Source organism: Protopterus annectens, chromosome 8.part0 (genome assembly GCF_019279795.1).
Source record: "Protopterus annectens isolate FY-2018-M chromosome 8.part0, PAN1.0, whole genome shotgun sequence".
Classification (NCBI taxonomy): Eukaryota; Metazoa; Chordata; order Ceratodontiformes; family Protopteridae; genus Protopterus; species Protopterus annectens.
In genome coordinates, this window is record NC_056741.1 from 1,972,385,863 (window position 1) to 1,972,407,185 (window position 21,323).

At 35.4% G+C, this 21,323-nt stretch overlaps 1 protein-coding gene across 1 annotated transcript in view; it reads left to right on the top strand.

The window, feature by feature from the left end:
• HSF4 (heat shock transcription factor 4) overlaps positions 1-21,323 on the top strand; it is a 247,470-nt gene that overhangs the window by 57,636 nt on the left and 168,511 nt on the right. The window contains exon 3 of the mRNA XM_044079550.1: positions 14,181-14,308. Coding sequence (XP_043935485.1) covers positions 14,181-14,308 — 128 coding nt within the window. The remainder of the gene's footprint in view (positions 1-14,180; positions 14,309-21,323) is intronic.

Sequence of the window (21,323 nt, forward strand, 5' to 3'; positions counted from 1 at the left end):
AGATAACATAGCTGCAGAAGTACAGCAAATTATAAACGTTTTGTACAAATCCATTCTTATTGCCTGAATTGGATCCAGTAATTTAAGAATCAGAAAGCTTGGTGAGTTTGATGGTTTTTCATAGATTGGTGGTTTTGTCTTATTCACCTAGTACTAAGGATCTAAAAATAGCATTAAAATACTGGAATTTATTTTCACATGATAAGGATTTGAAATCGTAACCGAGATTCTCTCCTAATTTTGCTTTAAAAAGAACACTAATATTATCATTTTGTTCAGCAAGTTAGCAATGAATCCACCTCCAAAGTAAAAAGCATGTTTAAGTATGTTCACTGTATACAGTGCAGTTACATGCATGAAGGAACCATGTGTCATAGTCCCAAATTTTAGTAAGAGAATATATATCAAGGGGGTCATCATATGTGCGAGACCAGAGGGCTTGTTCACCTTGCAGAGTTTACATCATTACTGCCCTTTATGTGGACAAGACTGAATATCAGTATGAACATTTCTATGATATAATGACATATAATGAGAGCAATGCATTTATTAAACAAAGTAGGACATGCCCAATTTGGGTGAGAAATATAAAAGTGCAAATAATTGTAAGAGTAGCTTTCTAAAAGTATTAATGAAAATGAATGAGTGGTTTTATCATAACTGATTTCAATATCAAAGAAAAAAAAAACTTTTAAATCAACTGCAATGTAAGTGAATGGAAGAACATTTGCACTTCAACTGACAAACACATTTTTCAAAGGTATCAATAATGCTTCTCCAAAGAAAAAAAATATTGATATACTTCACAAAAAAGTACATTTTTAAATGACTCACAAACATTTAAAAAAATCTCCTTCCAATTTACTAAGACAAAATGTTGATAAATTGGGACCAAAATGGAACATAGTAATACCTAAAACCTGTTTGTAAAATGTATTGTCCCAAAAAAATAATTTATTCTAGAAAACTTGTTCAGTGAGTGAACATAAAAGATGCACGTGTAAATTGGGGAGGTTAGTGTATGAGCAAATGTATTCCCTCATGCATTCAGTACAGATATCCTGTGAAATAGAAGTGTAAAACATAAAATTGTCCAGTCATTGGGCCTTGGAAACTTCAAGGAGCCTATTGAGAAATGCCAAGAATCTTATCTGTAAAAAACAGTGTTGACAATAGTATTCTTTAGCTTTCTGTATTCCAGCATACTCATTTTTTTCATTTAGGAACCCAGTGCTGAAACAATAGATCTAAACAGGTAAATACCTTTCTTGTGCATTTTAGTGATTCAAAAATAACAAGCATTTAAAGATATAAGAGAGACAACAATTCAAATGCTTCTAACATGATAGCATCTTCTAAATGCAAATCCTTAAAAATATTTATTTTGGCATGGAGATTATTAATTATATTTATTGATACTATGTTAACTGGTCTTACCTTACCACTCTTCCTTTAGATTAAGCTGTCCACTCCTTCAACACTACATTCCTAAACATTCTTAACTCCCTTGCTCCTCTTCGCACAATTAGAATCAAATCTAATAAAAATCTACCAGAACCCTCATGAAAGACCAGGATAGGATTTGGAAAATGTGGACTAAAACTAGGACCCCTTCTCTTCTTCAGAAATATAAAGAACTCAGAAATAAAATAAAAAAAATCATCCATTATGACAAAATAAACTTCTATGCCAATCCTCCCTCTACTCTTAAATCAGACCCAAAGAAATTCTGGAACTCTATTAAACAGAGTCTACATCCAGGAAACCCTTCCTCTCCTAACCCATGTCCCAGTGCTACACCTGAAAACATAGCCAACAAATTTAACAATCATTTTATAAACTCAATAACCTCCATAATAAATCCCCCCCAGAAACAACACTAGCACCCCCACAAACTGCATACCTCTTCCAAACCCTCCTAACTCCTTCTCTCTAAAAGCAGTATCAACTATGTAAAGTCATTACTCTCTAAACTTAAACCTTGCTCCCCATCTGGTGACAAGCTACCCTCTTACTTCCTGCAGATTGCCTCTGAACCTTTTGCCTATCCTGTATCCATCTTAATCAACCAATCCATTTCTTAATCCTATGTCCTCACTGTATGGAAGAATTTCTTTACTCTACCCATTCACAAAGGGGGCAACTCCTCAAACATATCCAACTCTCTCCACTCTCAAAAATCCTAGAGAAATGCATTCACAAGCAGGTAATGCATTACCTTCACCAGGAAAACTTTCTCACACCCACACAGCATGGGTTTCCATCCCAAGCATAGTACAACTACTGCACTCATATCATTCATCAACATAGTCTCCCTAACTCGTGATAACAATAAACTTGTCTCATGTCTATTCCTTGAACTTTCTAAAGCCTTTCACACTGTCTCCCACCCACTCCTTCTACATAAACTCACTAACTTACATTTCTCTCCCCCTACTATCTGGTGGTTCTCCAGCTATCTCTCTACTCGCCAGCAGTCAGTTAAATGGCTCTCTGCACTATCCTCCCCTCTCAGTGTACAAATGGGAGTCCCCCAAGGGTACATACTTGGACCAATACTCTTTAATATTTTCACTAACTTGCTCTACTCCTCTTGTCCCCCAGTCATCTCTTGTGCAGTATGCTGATGACTCAACAGTTATAACCATTGCTGACAACCCAACTGACCTCCACTCAACTACCCAGGCATCCTTCCACACCATTGAGACTTAGCTTAGTGATTACAAACTAATACTTAATCCAAAAAAACTAAGCTCTTACTCTTCCTCCCTAAAAGCATCACCACACTCAAAAGTACATTTACCATCTTATCCTGCAACAACACTATCATCTCAGCTGAATCTAGTACTAAATTGCTAGGTGTTACAATAGGTGACCAGCTTAAGTTTGATCTCCATATTACTAACTCGGTAAAAAGAACTCATCAGAAACTTGGACACTTTTTCTGTAGCAAGAAATGCTTAACTAACACTGCCTGAATAACTCTCTCCCAGGCTTTACTACTCCCAACACTCCTGTACAGCTGCCACATATTCACAAACCTAAATTCTACACTTATTTCCAAGCTTGAAACTACCTATAATAAGATTGCCAGATTTGCAGCTAACCAAACCTACAAGTCACACAACTGCATAGCACTACAGCAACTAGACTGGCTAGAATTCCCTCAGCTGCTCCAACTATACCAACTACAAATCATCCACTCTATCCTCTATCTACCCTCATTCTGCCCTAGCCTCCCCACTGTCATATCCAAATATTCCCCTGCTAGGATGCTATGCAGCTCAAATCAAGAATTATTAGACATCTACAAACCCAAAACCAAAATAGGCTGCCTTCTCTATAACTATAACCCAGCTACGTCCTGGAACCAACTCCCCTTGGAAATAAAATCCCTCCAGCATAGCAAAAGTTTCAAATTAGCCACAAGGAAATACCTAAAAACAAAGTGGTCTTGCCACTGTAGCCAACCACCCTGAAACCACCATCCTTTCACCTATTTCACTACCTCACTCTTAATGTATCTCTAACACTATTCCCCTGCCTCTTCTACCTCTTCCCTTCCTCTGTCTCCAATCACTCTTAATTCTTACAGTCTCAAAACAACCTACCTGTCTAGTCTGTCTCCTATACTCTACCTCCCCTACATCTCCTACTAGCCGTTCTTACTTCCCTTTCTTGTTTCCAAACTCCTATACAACTAGATCCTACCCACTTTAAATAAGCATCTGCCTAACTATTAATTCATTTTGCTCTAAGCAGCTTAAATAATATTGTAACTAGTCACATTTTCTATTGCTAATTGTTTAAAACCTTGTTTGTAACAACTCACATACTTGTCTGCCAATTGTTAATACTCTGTATAATTGAATTGCCTGAGGAGCTTTTTTTCTCTCCAGGTCTATGCTTGTAAGATCCTATAGCTGATTGTTACTACTATGTTACTAAAATTTAATAAATTGTTTTCTAGTCCCGAGGAGCTTTTCTCCCCGGTTCTCTGCTGAAAATGAGCCAAAAGCTCAGCCAGACTAACCTGGTTAACAAATGTAAAATAAAAATAAATAAATAAAATAAATTGTCAATGTCTGTTAAAATATGCTTCATAGCTGCAACATAATCAAGCTGTTCCATTAAAGTATGCCTCTGCCTTTACCTGTTCTTCATAAATCTTAGACTCCTATCATTAGTCTTTTCATCCAATGAAAAGATGTACAACCTGTGCAGGGAGCGGCTTGTTAAATCTACTAATTTCACATGGGAAAATCAATTTAAGAAAAGAAATAAGAGAAAGAAAAAGGAGGAAAGGAGACATTTATTTTAATTCTTGCACAAATACTGCAATGTGCAACCTGCGTGTGTACTGATCTCAAAAATGTCTAATTCTTACCTAAATATTAAGCTCTGTGTTAGAACTGCAACTAAGTTGGCCGTGTTTTTATAAATATGTATCTCATTTTATATGTACATATATTAATCAGTATTATGCACCACAGTTTTCTTGGATTTCTTAAAATAGGGACTTGTTGGGTGTTCTCATTCCCCTGTCTAATATATTCAGTAAATAAAAATCACTAAATCCAAATTTCTAAACCACTTGAACTGTGAGGGTTCTGGTGGGATCCAGTTAAGCACAATGAAGTAAGTATCACCATCACCAGCAGCAGTTTCCTCCTTGTCTTTTAGATAAAGAAGTACAAAATGTTACTTCTGTGGAACAAAAATGACAGCAGATGAGTAGGAATAGCCAGTCACCCTTCCTGAATCTGATGCATTTAGGTCCAGACACCATCTGGAATTGCAGCCTCTATTTTATTGTAATAATATTTTATTGTACAAATCCAATCATTTATAAGGCACTTAAAAGCAGATAGTGATGCTGCATGTCTAACAAAAGACAGTCTTGGAATCAGTTGCATGACAATTCTGCTTGCTGATAGGATTGTTAAAACTTTGCATCCACTTCAATTTCTAAATATCTTACTCATGCCTTCAATCTGTCTGTCTGCTCGCCATGTTTCACCTTCTTTGTGGACACGATACTTTTCTTTTCATCCCAAAGATATGCTGTAGATGAATTGCAAATCATCCAAAGTGTTGTTAGGTATATATGACATATTTGAGTGAGTACATATGCGCTGCTGCATGTGTTTTTGTGAGTGTGTGTGTGTGTGTGTGTGTGTGTGTGTGTGTGTGTGTGTGTGTGTGTGTGTGCGTGTGTGTGTGTGTGTGTGTGTGTGTGTGTGTGTGTGTGTGTGTGTGTGTGTGTGTGTGTGTGTGTGTATGTGTGTGTCTGTGTGTGTGTGTGTGTGTGTGTGTATGTGTGTGTCTGTGTGTGTATGTGTGTGTGGAGACTGACTGAATGCTAGAGAATAAGGGACTATATATGGGTAGCATAATCAAGTGTCTGGTCTGTCTTAAGTTGGAACCTTCACAATTATAGATTCAGGCCATAAAAACTAAGATTGTCATCTCCAGGTTCATCAACAAGTTTTCGTTTTGTGTTTTTCATCATTACAGGAGTGTTGACTAGCTGAGAAGGTGGCAAGTAATTATTTCATCAAGTGAAAGCTCATGACAGGTGTATTAGTGTCAAAGCCATGACTTATACCTGTTGTGATCACTCAGTGAATTGTCATGAACTGCTGCTGCTGTTCACTGTAAAAAACACAAGGCAAATGCAACAAAAACTTCATATAAAACTAGAAAAACACTGCAAAAGATCAAACTCAAAAACTTGAACTGTAAGAACATTTGTTTTATTCACAACCTCAGCACTATTGTCCTTTTATAACCAAGCTTCTTCAGAACTAAAATTTACCAAGTGAGTCATTCATTATATAATGGTGTTAACAAATTACATGATCAAACAGAAATTTAGTTGACAATCACCATAACAACTGACACACAGTAGAATTAAAGTGCCATAGGGAGTACAAATGAAAATAAAATTAAACTTATGCAAAATGCAACAACTTTTTACAAACAAAGGCAGTAAAAACTAAACATAATACGTTAAATAGTTGTATAAAAATAAGATTGGACACTCTAAATTGTCCCTAGGTGTGAGTGTGTGCATGTGTGTGCCTTCTGTGGAAGGTTGGGCGCCGGGCTGGCAACTCAACACTGTAAAACTCCACTGCCAATCATGAGTGGACAGGTGATCCACTGTGGCGACCCCTAACCAGGAAAAGCCGAAAGAAGAAGAAGAAAGTTCTGCTGTCCCTAATTTTAGAACAGAAATTAGTGAAATGCTGTTATTAATTCCAGGGGTATTATCTGTTGCTAATTTTAGTTGCCAAAGTAGTTTCCTGTATTTCAAGGTCTCTTTAATTGATCCCTTGGATTTCTTTCTACTTTTTTAAGCACCATAAAGACAAATTGCTCAAATTAGTGCAGAGACCCTTGTTCTTACTTAGATCACGTTTTAAATTGTTATTCTTTGTGTCATACACATGCTCATAGATTCTTTTCTTCGGGGATCTTTCAGTTTTCCCAATGTAAAATGGTTTACAGGTTTTGCAAAGAGTTATGTATATGACCTCTCCAGTCCCACAGTTATAATAGTCACTAGATCTAATAAGAGGATGCTCAGCAATGGTCATGATGTCCCCATCAAAAATGGAAGCACAAGACGAGCATGCCCCACACTTGTTCGTTATGCATTTGCTCCTATTAGATGTAACACTTTTTTTACCTTAAGTAAGCCCTTGAAATTTTTCCCCCAATTTTAAACAAAACACAGTTTGTTACCAAGGGACCCAAAAAAAGTTTCATTGTGAGGAAAGCAATGGTTTGTCTAATGTCAGAGCTGTCAGAACTACAACAGAGCATCATGGCCTTGGTAAACTCATTAGACCTCTTACCTACTGTGTTTAAAGTACTGGACTCCATTTCAAATAAAGGGAGATATTTTTTTCTCTGCTCTATTTGACATAATTTCAGAGTAAATCCCATCAATAAGATCTACTGGGTATACCCTTTGCTTAAACATGTCTTTTAACTTAATCTTTTCACTAATCGAGATTGTGTCATTCAAAACCATCTGTGCCAACCTAACCATGTGGCCCGTGACCAAACTTCTTTTTTAATGAAACAGAAGGCAACTGTCAAAGTGCAAATAGGACATGAAAAAGGCTGGCTTTCTGTAGATGTTGGAATGAAACCTAACATTATCTTTGGAAATAGTCATGTCTCAATGGAGAATGTGCTTGTCTGAATAGTGATGCTTGAATCTTAAAAATTCAGCTGCTGACTCCAAAAATTTAAAAATTGCAATAAACCATTTGTGTTGCTTATCTAGAATATACAAATGTCATCTAAAATGTGTGCCTAGTAAGTCCAATGTACAGCATATTTCAATTTGAGCAAGAAATGTTTTTCCCAGTACAACATAACTAAATTGGAAAATATCATATCACAGACAGCTCCTGTTGGCACCCCAGATATCCTATAGTAATATTCCCATTCAAAAAAGAATAAATCGTGATGCAGTATCAGTTCCATTAATTGAACATGGATATTTATGTCCATCTCAGCCAAGGTGTCAGATTTATGTAAAATCTCCCACAGCCAGTGTAAGCCAAGCTCAAGTTAAATAAATCCTGGGTGACGCTGAAGGAGTGTCAAGAGTTGTTGAACAAAAGCAGGTATTCATCACAAATATTCTTAAGCTTCTCATCGATGTTCATACACAAAGGCTAATCACCAAAGCTACATCTTCAGTAATAAAAGTTTTGCTTATTTTCCAGTCATTGCATCATTTGTTTATTTTCCAGCCATATGCATTTATTTCCAGACTGGGGCTATTTCTCACCTAACTCACCCAACATTTTGATTATGTCTGCCACAACCTTATCAGAGCCTGCTGCTTTTCTTGACTTCATGTTTGCTAGAGCTGTTCTTATTTCTTCCAGGGTAGGCTCCTCTTCTTTCATTGTAGGCGGTGTCAGGGTAGTACAGCTTTATGGTGTTGTCTTCATTTTGAAACTATTAGATGTACTCCTTCCATGTGCCTTTGATATCCTGAGGGTTCATAAACAGGCTGCTGCTGGCATCCTGTGTGAAGGATATCTGATGACTATTTTCTTTATCTTTCTTTCTTTGCCTTGTAACCTAATAGAGTTTCTTTGTGCTATCTGCTGAGTCACTTTTCAGCCTTGTTCTTTCCCATTGCTACTTTTGTGTTAGTCTCTTTCTGTTGCTAATGCTCTCTTAGCCTCCCATGTGCCTTCTTAGCCTAGTCCATCTTTTTTATTTATTTATGTATTTATTTATTTATTTATTTATTTATTTATTTGGCATTTCTTTACCGAGAAAGCCTAACTGAGTCATAAAGAACCCATGTTCAATGGAGGCTTGGGGAGAAAAGCTCCAGTTATTTACAGATTGATCTACAAAGTCTTGATTAAATACAGATAAATACAAACTCTGTAAAACAAGGTTATATATTTTTCTAGTATATGCAAGTTATGAGTACATTCTGAGTACAGAGTTCACTTTTTTAAAAGAAAAACACAATCTTTCTAGAAGAGAGAAGCTACCGTTACATACTGATATGTAAATTCTTTATAAAAGAGAGCAAGTCACTATTACAGGTGGTACAAGCTGTAGGTACATTGTTGACAAGTTGATTGGTGGATGTTTTTAAAGGCAGAAGAACTGAAATGGTATGAGAGACTGTGAGAGAGTGATATGACAGCTAGAGTAGAGCTGGTCTAGGGATAAGCTTAGCTTCACACTTTTTCTGCACTCCTTCTTTCTTTCTTTCGATGACTTTCTGGACTTCCCCATTCCACCACCAGATTTCCTTTTGTACCTTATCTCCATAACTGGGTTGTCCATATATCTGTTCAAAACAGCACACATTCTGTTTTTAGGTACTGTTCTTCTTCTTCATCTTCTTCTTCAATTCCACCTACTTCCTCTTCTTACTGAGGTGATAGAGCCTTGTGTATTTCCTTGAACACTTGTGCTTTCTCTCTGGTTCACTTCCAAGTCTTCAGGTTAGTCTCTGTTGACCTTAGAGCCTTCTCTGACCACTACTTGCAACTCACTGTGGCAACCCGGGGTTTATGCTGTGGGCCAAGAATTTCATGGGGGAGTGAATTTGCTATCGTTGATTCTACTCCATTGCCCTTTCCTTACTAGGAGGAAGTCTACCTGAGCTGCATGTTAATGATTCTTGTATGTACTCTTGTGACTTTCTTCCTTGTTGAACCATGTGTTGGCCATTATCAAAACGTTTGCCAGACAGAAGTCTAGAATTGCCTCCCCTTCTCTATTCCTGTTGCCCCACCCATATGGATCCAGGCAGTCCTCATATCCTGTTCTATTTGCCTTGATATGAGCATTCAGGTACTCTATAGTCAACATCAACTCATGATGTTCTGATTTATCTAGCAGGTCCTGCAACTGCTGCCTGAATTCACTCTGTTCAATGCTATCACAACCTTACTGTGGGCCATAGACTGAGATTATGAATACTGCCCTATCCTTACACTGTTTAAGCCATGAGTCTGTCACTAATTCTGATGACATCCTTTACTGTCTTCTAAAGTCTCACCCTCACTAGCATTCCCACACCATTTTTAGTCTGTACATCTCTTGAGTAGTAGACTCTGGAATCCAAGCCAAGTAACTTTGCTGCACTGCCCTACCATTTTGCCTACTGAATACAGAGGATGTCCAGCTTCCACTTTACTACCATGTCATCCACTTCCAAGCTATGTACTATCAGTGACTCTATATTGAGTGAAGCAATCCTTAGTTCATGTCTGGCTGGTTGAATGGTTTAACATCTAGCATTCACTCAACAAGCTGGGCAACTGGACACTGGCTGGCCAGTAGATTATTGACTCTGGGCTGCTGGGATTCATGGTGGACACAAACCGGCCAGTAGGGACACACAGACTCCTCCCACCATTAGCATGGGTCCCTGGCATAGGTCAGAGTAGGCTGGCTCCTCAACCCACTTATCACCAACAAATACCATGCCCATTTTTGGTTGATATTAGTCAATTTGACCCAAGCACCTAGAGCCAATTTTTACACTATCGAATGGATAGCCCTGATACAGAGTAAAGTCTGTGATTAGATTAGTATAATCTGTTATTGAAGATACCTTAATCATAACAAGTAATAATCAGTGTTGTGTAATTGAACCATAATCTACCCTACTCTCTCTGTATTAAAAAAAATCCCTGACATTGTTCCAATAGTAAAACTTCAAGGAACTACTCATCGGTCTTTTCAAAATTATAATATTAAGTAAACATTGGCCACCAGTCATGTAATGAAAATTCAGAGTTTATATCTAAAATTTGATTCCATACTGATAGAAGCAAATGTTTAGTTAACAAACTCATCAGGTATAACAACCTCAACAATCATGTAGATAATTTCCCATCTAAGCATAATATCTAGACTAAGTAGGTGCATTTATCTTGTAATCCGGTAATCTGTGTGAAAATTAGATTTTTTTTTACTGCTAGCTGGAGTTGCCCAACCAAGTCTGGTTGAAGCCAAGTAAGCTCTTAGCAGGATCTTATGTTGTATTGTTTTATTCCTAACATATTTCACTGTTCATTTTTGTTATTGTCACAATGTGTTGAAAATATCTAACTCCAGCTGATTATGTCACAATTTCAGTGACTGTATTCTCAATTGCCTTAGTATCTAAAGTTGTAAAGTTTGAAAATATATGTGCAAGAGGTTTTCCCTTGGATATAATTTAATATTTTTATAAGCAATATGGTGTAAAAATTAAGATAATTTGCTTATATTATTGATAATAGAGTGTAATCTTATGTTTTGAAATCAAAAATATTCTTTCAGGAACCAAATATTTAAAATATAATTATTTCCTAAAAGGATAAAAAGTAAAGTGTTCTTAATATTACTACCAAATTTTAAGTTTTTATATAACCAATTTGTTAGTGCCTTTGTTGAAGGTTGAGCATCGGGCTGGCACCTCGGCACCATAAAAATCTACTGCCAATCATTAGCGGACCGGAGTTCCACTGTAGCAACCCCTAACCGGGAAAAGCCGAAAGAAGAAAAACATATAAACAATGTGTTAATGAGATATAAGATTATAGAAAGAAAATATTTAAATATGATAATTACATTTTTAACATTAAGTTAGGTAATATTAGTATGTGGATCAAATGAGATGTTGTTATTATTATTATAGAAAAGAGACCATGTTGAAAGCCTTAATTTTAATACATTATTAATTATATAGGATCATAGGAAATAATTAGGCTGTGGGCCCTGAGGCCCTTATAAGCCTAACCAAGAGTTTTGCCCATGTATAAACAAATCAGCACCCAATGCTCCAGTTCAGCAAATACATGGGTGGAATCCCAGGGATGTGTTTTCTATTTCCTATCCAGTTATCCGGGTTACGCTTAAAAGGAGTAAAGTGGTACTCTGGTTGACGTGGAGAGAGAGTCTGTTCCACAGATGGGGGAGTCTCTTAGAAGATATTTTTAAATAAAAGTGAAAGGTCTAGATATTAGTTTAAGTAATGGTTGAAAATCTAAAGAAAAAAGTTATTTTTTGATCTCTGATATTATATCCTAAATTTGAATGTAGCCAAATCACAATGTTCCATGGTATTCTGGGCAAGCTGCTTCTCCAAGCAAACTTTATCCACATCAACTTAATTTTATTTTACCAATTTACTTGTGGAGGGAGAAAAGTATTTTGGATAAAGAAGGACCAGTATGTGTAAATCTTTACTTTGAACAAGTTAATTCTACTGGCAAAATATAAATCTATATGTTGCAATTTGTTTATAATTTATTTCATAGCATTAATGCTGTTTTTCAATTGATCTTCTGTAACATATTCTTGATCAATATTATAAATTCAACCAGATGTTTTAACTTTTAGCATATGGAATTGGCTAAGTAGCCTTATTAGTAATAATAACTTTGATTTATTAATCTTGTCAACAATGATCTATCTAAGAAAAGGAAGATAACAATTAACATAGGTATAAGATTTGAAATAGTTTATAAAAGATTATCAGACGCAGTTAGCTATATACTATAAGTACTTATTGAAACTAGAACAAATAATTGCTAATTTTCCAAAAATTCTAAAATTCAAAAAGAAAACTCTAGTAAAGCTAGACTTTCCTCTGTGTGATACCTTAAACCTCTTGTATCAGTGGCAACATGGGATACATGCAAATTACCCTTTAAGGATATCAGGTGTTTCAGCTAAATGGCAATGCTGAATGTCCATGAATGTCATGACTTTTTAAGTCTATTTTTGGACAATTTCAGGCCAATAAAGCCAAACCCTCTAGCTGTGGACATGCATGTTTCTGCCTTCTTCAGCACAGCATAAGAGAAATGTTTGACCTTTGAAAACATATTGTTGTTGTACCCAACAGGTATCCATAAACATTAGGGTATCTACAAAATATCCCAAATAACAAACTTAAACTATGAAATTTCAAAATCCCACAATCTTGACTTTCAATATCCCAACCCCATAATGTTGAGATTGTGGAATCTCAGAATTATAAAACAAAAAAAAAACATGACAACATCTAAAGACATGTTTTTGCAGGGGGTCAAGCCCCCCTGCACACCTCACACCCCCTACAAATTAAATATACTAACTCCGAGATTGCTTTGCAATGAAGAGAACGGTAATGTTCCAATTGCGCACTGTATAGCGATCTACATTATTTTCACTGTACAGCGATCTTGGAGTTAGTATATTTAGTAAAATAAAGTAAGCAAAATAAACACTGCTACAACTGCTAAAGCTGCCAATGGAAACAGAACAAACTGCGAGGGAAACCTTCAGCAGACCACCACGGCACCATGATCCAACTGTTAAAACCAAAAATTTATTAAGTAAAACTGTAAAATGCAGGAATAAAAATTGGTCCAGTAAGCGCTTTCGGCTAGTATAGCCTTCTTCAGATCATGAGCGATCTGAGAGATCATCGGGATATTGAAAGTCGAGATTGTGGATTTTGAAATTTCATAATGGACCCATAATAAGACCTCTAGATATATTATTAATGGATTGAAGGGAAACTGGCTGGTTGGTATTTCTTCCAGTGTTAGTTTTAAGAACAAGTTGAATTTATAAAGACAATTATGCTATAGAATGCAACAGAATAGAATGACAGTACATAGTTTGGGAATAATTCCTAGACTCAGAACTTTTACTTGCATGGATTGTAAGCTTTGTTAATACATTAATAGTATGTCTTCATTTAAACATCCTGTAATGAGGAAGGTCTTTAATTTTGATTTGGTTGCTGCGAATATTCTAATTATGATTTATGTAGCTTTATGTACTTTGTGTACGTCCTTTTATATTGGGAAAACTAATAGGCACTTGAAAGAATTTCACAGCATGTTTATGCTATGAAAAAGGATGTTTTAACTAATGATTTGAACACATGTCTGAAAATGGGGATACACATAGTTTTAAGTTTAATGTTCTAAAGATTGTTAATTTGACAATTTGCAGAGGTGATATTGTGAAGCTGAATACTATGAATATAATGGATTACACATCTTAATACCATGAATGCAACAGGCTTTAATGAATCTTGTTCTCTAAAACCTGTTTTAAGGCTACATGGTTTGCATCACTGACTGAATATTAATTAATTAATTAATTAATTAATTAATTAATTAGTATTTAAATGTCTGTTGGTTGGGATGTCTTTTATGTATGATGAAACATTTTTACCGTGAAAGCTTATACTTTTTGATTAAAACGTTTTAAGTCATGTTGTTATCTATTTTTATGTTATTTTGTTTTATTTGAACAGTTACTTCTTTGGGATCACTCTTTGAAAATTAATTTACTAATCAAGACAGACCTATAAAGCTATGAACCTATTAACACAGCAAGGTAGCAGTCAAAACCACAGCTATATATATCTGTACTATATTTTTGCTGTTTTGTTATTTAGAGAAGTAATGTAGTTCAAGTGATGCAGAAACAATGTAAAGCACATATAATTCAAAGAATAAACAAAACCTGCATGCAGTTTTCAAAGAGTCATACATTTTCTCACTTAGTTCTGCTAATAAATCACAATGCATTCTGATGTGGTAGTCCAAAAATTAAGAATCTTATTGATAGTTTGCTCTTTACTGACTGCAGCTGTATTCAAAATTCTTTCTTATTTTAATCAGATGGCTTTAGGAAAGTGGTGAACATTGAACAAAGTGGTCTTGTGAAACCTGAACGTGATGATACTGAGTTTCAACATCTATACTTCCTTCAAGGTCATGAATACCTACTGGAACACATAAAGAGAAAGGTATGAGCTAAGTTTTCATTCCTAAATTAATAACATGTCATTTTTCATTTAGTTTCCAAGTATTGCACCATGGAAGTCTATGCATCTTTATTTATTGTATAACAATAGTGCCTCTAAACTTTATTATGGATGACTCTGCATTTACCTGTCATTGCACCACTGCTTATACAATATATGTTTAACACTATTGATTCAATGACTTGAGTTCCAGTTTGGGATACTAAACAGTTCTTTCACTGTTTTATGAGACAGGACCTTTACATTTTTGGTAACAACCTTCACTTTCTAAAAATAAGTCTGTTCAATATTATTAAATTTGTTGTCATGAAAAGTGAAAAAAGAAATGTTTTACTGTCATCTTACCATGACTGTATGCAGATGGGTCTACTTCAGAATGTTGAAGCCTGAGATGATCAAAGACCACATCATCGAGATGAAATAAACAAAAACCCAGTTCATTGACAGACCAGATCAATGACGATCTTCCCAGGGTAAATAATCACTCGGTTAACAACACACAAAACCTAAATCGCACCATTCTAAACCCAGCCAGGTGGGGGGGCTGAACCTCCCATACACCCCCAACTGAATATACTAACTCCGAGATCACACTACAGTTGGGAAAAGGGCAAAGTTCACCAAACTGCAGAAAGGTTACTTACCCTGGGAACATCTGCATTGATCTTGTCTGTCAATGAACTTGGTTTTCATTTATTTTGTCTCAATGATGTGGTCTTCGATCATCTCGTGTTTTGATATTCTGAAGTAGACCCATGCAGACGTATACAATATCATCCATGGTGCAGAAATGTATTTCTAGGTATAATAAATTGTTCAGCTCAAAGGCACAATTTTTATTTTATTATTTATTTTGCTTTTGTTTACTGGTAAGAAGCAACTGGGCAGAATTATCCCTTTTCAGCAGAGGCCTGGGGAAGAATATTCAGACAGGAAAATCAGAGTACAAGCCTGTAGGAAAAAATAAAATTTTCTAAAATTAAAACATATCTTTCAAAAAACAAATTGAGCATGTACTTCTAGGAGTTAGAGGTATCAGACTCAGAAGTGTGATGATTTTATTGAAATTAGAAGCATAAACAAGCAGGAGTTAGACACCATAGCTTGAAGGTAAACCTTGAGGCGAGACAGTGATGCACTAGGAATTGAGTAAAGGTACAGTAAGGGATAATAGAATGAAGAATCAGATCTGTTAGAGATAAATTAAATGTATTGGAAGGGGAAGATCTAAAGGTTTAATGCATAAGAGGAATGGAGGTGTGATAGCATTGGTGAGTCTGTGACAGTCTGGAGGGGATCATGGAATTATGTCAAGGAATAGGAATACTGAGGTAAAAGTTAAGACATAAGCTAGGGATAGTCTAAAGCACTATGTTTTACTATAATAGTGGTAGGTAGGGTAGTTAGCAGACAATTTGTTCCAGCTTCAGATGTTATCATGTGATTTATTTTACCAGTCTACATAACAAGAGTGCAGATTCATTTAGGTCTACTTAATGTTATTAAATACCAAATTTTATAATACCCCATTTCATTGACTCTGCTCAATTTAGTCACAACATGCCATAATAAATAAAACTAACAATTAATAAGCAGAGAAAACTAGAGAAACTATCCACAAACATTTTGTTACCATCTGTACCCCCGGGTTGGGGGGGCTTGCTAACTTAAGAAGATAATAATGAAGTGCTGGTGTTTTATCTATACCTCTAGAAGGGGGGCTTTGCTAACGGGATATCAAAGGAATGAATTGCTGGTGTTCTCTGTTGCTCTTTATCAACTGCAATAATACTTTGATGTTCAGTGTCTGCCTGCTTGCTCATACAGGTTAGCAAATTATAATGTATTATCTGCGGCAGGAGATTGTTGTTGCCCCTGCATGTTATTCAAAGTCTGTGTGGAGGGGGGCAGAAGTACTGTTTAGATCATAGGATCACTATGATGGGGTGCTGGTGAGCATAGACTCATTCAGTCAATAGGGATGAAATTTGCCGAATAACACCTTCTCTCTCTCTCTCTCTCTCTCTCTCGGACTCCCTCTGATTTTGTATTTCAGTGATGTTATAGGCTGTGGGACTTTTATGTGGTACAAGTGGTTTTTCCACTGGTAACATAGCAGCAATACATGGCTTCTTGTCAGTTGGTCGAATCACAAAACTTTACATTCAAACAGTTGAAATCTCAAAATAAATGACATGCACACAATATGAAAAATGTGTGCAGAAAGTTAATTGTTCTTGTAGTGGAAGTGACTGTTTAGATTTTTCATCAATCAGGTCTGTGGTCTGTATTTGTAATGATCATGTATGTTTCATTATTTATTTATTTTATTTATTTATTTGCAGTTGGTTTACCAGGATAGTCCATTGGGCCAAAATACAAAACTATAACAAATTACAAATTATATAATATGAAAGAACATTAGATAAAATTAATAGATTATAGATACATTTTGAGTTTGTATCATATTCAAAATACTGAATCAAGTTTTAAGATTATGTTTCTTGCATAAGCCGACATTTTCTTCCTTTTAAAAAATATGCCTCCTGTTTCTATACTACCACCTGGACACCCAAAAGGAGAGGCAGCATCCCTAAGATTTATAGAAATGGTATAATTTAATGTCTCAAGTAAAGCTCAGCACACTCCATCATTTCTGTAGCGTCGGTATGTCACACTCAGATAATAGTGTTTCAGATAAGGCCTCATTCCATGCCGTGGATTAGAACCTACAACATTCTGGGTCAGAGTTGGATTGTATTTCCTCATGTGAAACATTAACATCTAATAAATTAAAAATCATTTCTTGAATAAATGGACATGTTTAGGTATTGACAGTCATTAACATTTGAATTAGCCAGGAAAGAGTAAAGATTATGAGATGCAGTTATTCTTGACCATTCATTATTTATGAAATATGAGGACAATACAGAATTGTTGTATGCCAAGTCTGAGTATTGAAAAGATTAACAGAATGAACTATTCTTTCATTTATTTCTAACTCTTGAATTATATGTATTGTTATATTGATCACCTGTCATATTTGTCTTGCTGTAATTAAAATTGTTATTTATAAACTCATCCTTTTACTATATTTATATCACTTTTGGATTGTAAATGACTAATTTGCTTTCATATTTTTTTTTGAACAAGAGGTTTTGCTAGTATACTAGATAACCTTTTTGGGGCACCTAATATTTCAGCTGTTAAATCAGTCAATAATGAAATATAAGCAAAATAAAAGTGTTAACATTTAATAAATATCAAGTTTTTGAGGACAAGGCACTTATTTGGAATGAATACAATACAAACAAAACATGAATGTGTAATGACAATCAGTTAGGCAAGTACCTAGTCTAGGATTAACAATTACCATTTAAATTATCTTATTTTGAAAAATGGCTTTAGAGGTATAACTGTACTGACCCCAGGTGACCGATACAACAAAAGTATTGTCTGCCAGTAATGGTCTTTGTATTCTGCCATACTGGTTGTATCAGCATCAGTTCTAGAACTTTTAATTACCTGCAATATATCTAAAATTAAAGCAAAGCATGCTGTATACCACATAACAGGACATTTATATAGTGCACTGGCAAATGTTTTATTACTTCTATCTCCATGGGTTGTAGAATATGAATCTTGAATGTCCCTAATGTTTTGCACATATAGAAAACTTAACAAGAATTACAAGCAGCATAATAAAGTATAACTGAAAAATTTCAATCAGCACACTATTAATTTATAATTTAGGGAAGTACAGCTTGATATATAAACATGTCTACCATTTTGATGTGTTTACATACCACATAACATTCTGTCTCTCAGATGGATAAATAAAGAAAACCAAGATATAATAGGTATTACTGAAATCTGGCTAAAGGGTGACATGATACTATCCCATGACATACATTTGTACTATAATTTTTTTTGGTACTTTTCTTTTATCGGGGCAACAGTTCGAACGCGCTAGCCCCAATGAGCGCACAGCTGTTAGACCTCATAACTGTCTAGATTTTCGAACAATGTCCATATTTTGGTCAGATATTTGTGGTCTTTTCCCATAAAAATTGGGCTTTTCTGGAAAATCGCTGGGGATTTATGTCACCAAATAATGACAGACATTTGAGTTTCAGCCTTCCTCTTCATATCCTTCAAAAGTGGATGCTAATACAAAATCTTTTATTCTAACAACGTTCTTCGTTGACATGAGCAATAATTGAAATCTGTCCTCTTGTAATTTTTTGATATTGTCCAGATTTCTTAAGCTTACAGGATAAGAAGTATGCGTAGAAGTCATATAAGTGTTCAAGCTGCAACATATATACTAGGTATTCCAGATATACAAAAACTCAAGCGCACCAAAAAATCAGGAGCCATGAAGCATGAAGCAAACCAGTAGGCCAGTAATCCAAACCTTCGCTAACAGCTGTGCGATCATTGAGCTCTGCATTTTAGATGTGTTCTATTATATGTAAATGGTTTTGGTAATTAGAAAACAGCAGTATGGGCTCCTAAACATAATTTATCAGGTTACTGTGCCCTGAAAGTATATTAAATCAGGGTGATTGGCATTGGTCGGGATGTACAAAGCAATACTTTGTTACTTTCAATTTGGATATCCCTGCTTTGTTTGAAGTATGATATAAATCAGTTACACTTTCAGATAAGCAACGGGTAATACTGGTGTCATTCTATTTCTATTTGTGAGATGTGAATCGCAGTCAAGTACTTTACCAGGCATGTTCCACAGCTCTGGGTGCTGCAGTTATCTTACGTTTCATACTGTAAATTGTCTTTGTGGCAATAATGGAGGAAAAAGGAACCTTTTCAGAGTCTGAGTTCAGCATATGTTGAAAGGTTGCCCAATACCTTTTTATTCTTAGTTCTGAAATCTGTAAGGAAAAGTTAAATTACAATAGTCTAATGAATATTTTAACTACTGTAACATATGGAATAAATGGAAATACCTGTTCAAGTCATATGGTGACACTGAAATGGACCCTATGGGCTAACAGCTGTGTGATCATTGCAGACTTAATGCGTTCGAATTGTTGCCCCAATAACAGAAAAGTACCATTTTTTTTTTTGATAATAGTATTGGATATCAAACTTTAAGAGGTAAACACTAATTTCTTAAAATATTATTAAGGTACTTTATTAAAAAAATAATATAACAAATGAGGATAAAATGTTATTCATATACTTTTAAAAACTAACATAACAAATGATACTATAGAATGACTTAAAAAAACCTTGTCGGAAGCTGCTCCTGTATTCTATGTACCATACATACCCCTTCTGGGTAGACCCTTTCAAGAAGTCCAGGAGACAATGTACAAAGATTACTTTAGAAAAAACATTTTATTCTTTAAGGAGACTTTTTCTTAAACTTGCCTTTGAGTCAATAAGTCCATCTTAAACAGAAATTTAGGTTTACATGGTCTCACCCAAATTATCAAGATGGCAACAAGACCAGTTGTAAGAAGTAGAAATCACACATCATTGGGTTCAGACATCCCAATGACCCCCACAAGGTAATCTATATGCTTATACACTTCAGTTCTCTGGGTGGCCATTGTTCAGTCATAATTTAAAGGACAAAGAAGAATCGTATATATGATACTGACAGAGCCAGATCAATAACAAAGGAAACTTTGCTTCTGACTGAATTAAGTGCTATAAATTTTGCACATATTATGCCACTATCTAATATCACAAAAAATCTGATTAGCTTCCTTAAGAACCTTAAAATATACAGGATAAACTCTTTTGAAGGTTAAAATACAATACATGATCCTAGCTATTATCCACCCTTAAGGCTAAACTTTGATCTAGTGATAAGGCCTGGACCAGCTATAAAAATAAAATAAAATAAAATCCAGAGCTCTACAATGATTTTCTTTAACAAAAGAATCATGCAGATTAGCAGCAAAGGATTCTAAGTCTGAATTTCTCAGAAAGAAGCAAACTATCCCAGCAAGGCATCCTAAAGAATTTTGGAAAGCAAACAAGGACAGAGGAGGAACAGCTTATACATTTTTTTATGAAGGCACTTTACACATCTGCAGACTGAGCTACAGATAGATGGTAACCTACACTTTCTAGTTTATAATACTATATCATAGGTGCTGACCCCAATGTATTCAATACTCTCAAACGCTATGCATGATCCATAACCTATTATAGGTATCGTTTGGAATAAGGATACTTTCCACTTTAACTTAGTCTTTGCAAAAACTATTTCTAAATTACTGGAAAAGTTATAGAACAAACCTGGAAATGTGAAGACTTGCATATCACTTTCCTTATTATGGCAGCACCTGTAACTGCCTAAGCCTACCCCCCCCCCCCCCCATTTTCTGCCATGTCTTCAGTTGGTATAACTGGTTTTTACAGCTTGTGTGTTATCTAACTCAAGGATCACTTGCATAAAATTTGACCTGTTAGTAATAGCCTGCATTTAATTGCTGGAACCTGTGTTCTGAAAGACTGCCTTCCAGACTATCTGCAAATATACAGAGCTGAGTATATTTTTTTGGTTATAGAGTTTGTTAATTGTTGCTTAGATCTCTGTTGAAACTGTTGTCTCCCTGTTCTGAGAGACTGATCTGCAAATATACAGAGCTGAGTATATTTTTTTGATTTTAGAGTTTGTACTGTTAGTTGTTGCTTAGATCTCTGTTGAAACTGTTTTGTCCCATCCACCCTCCCCATTTTTGGTTTGTAGTTTAATTTTGGTGGCTTTTGCAGTTGCCCACCCCACTGTAGATTTGATCTGGGACACTTCCCCAGTCCCATCTCTTTACCACATTCTACCTAATAAACTCTTTCTGCACTTGCTTTTAGTCCTTTTTAATTTAATTACATTTTTTCAAACTGTGTGTGGACTAATATTGCTACATACTCAAGTGTGCTAGCTTGCACTGCATGTAAATTGTTTTTACTACTGTTTTTGCTACTTTCCTGTAAAAAAAAAAAAAAAAACTGTAAGCCT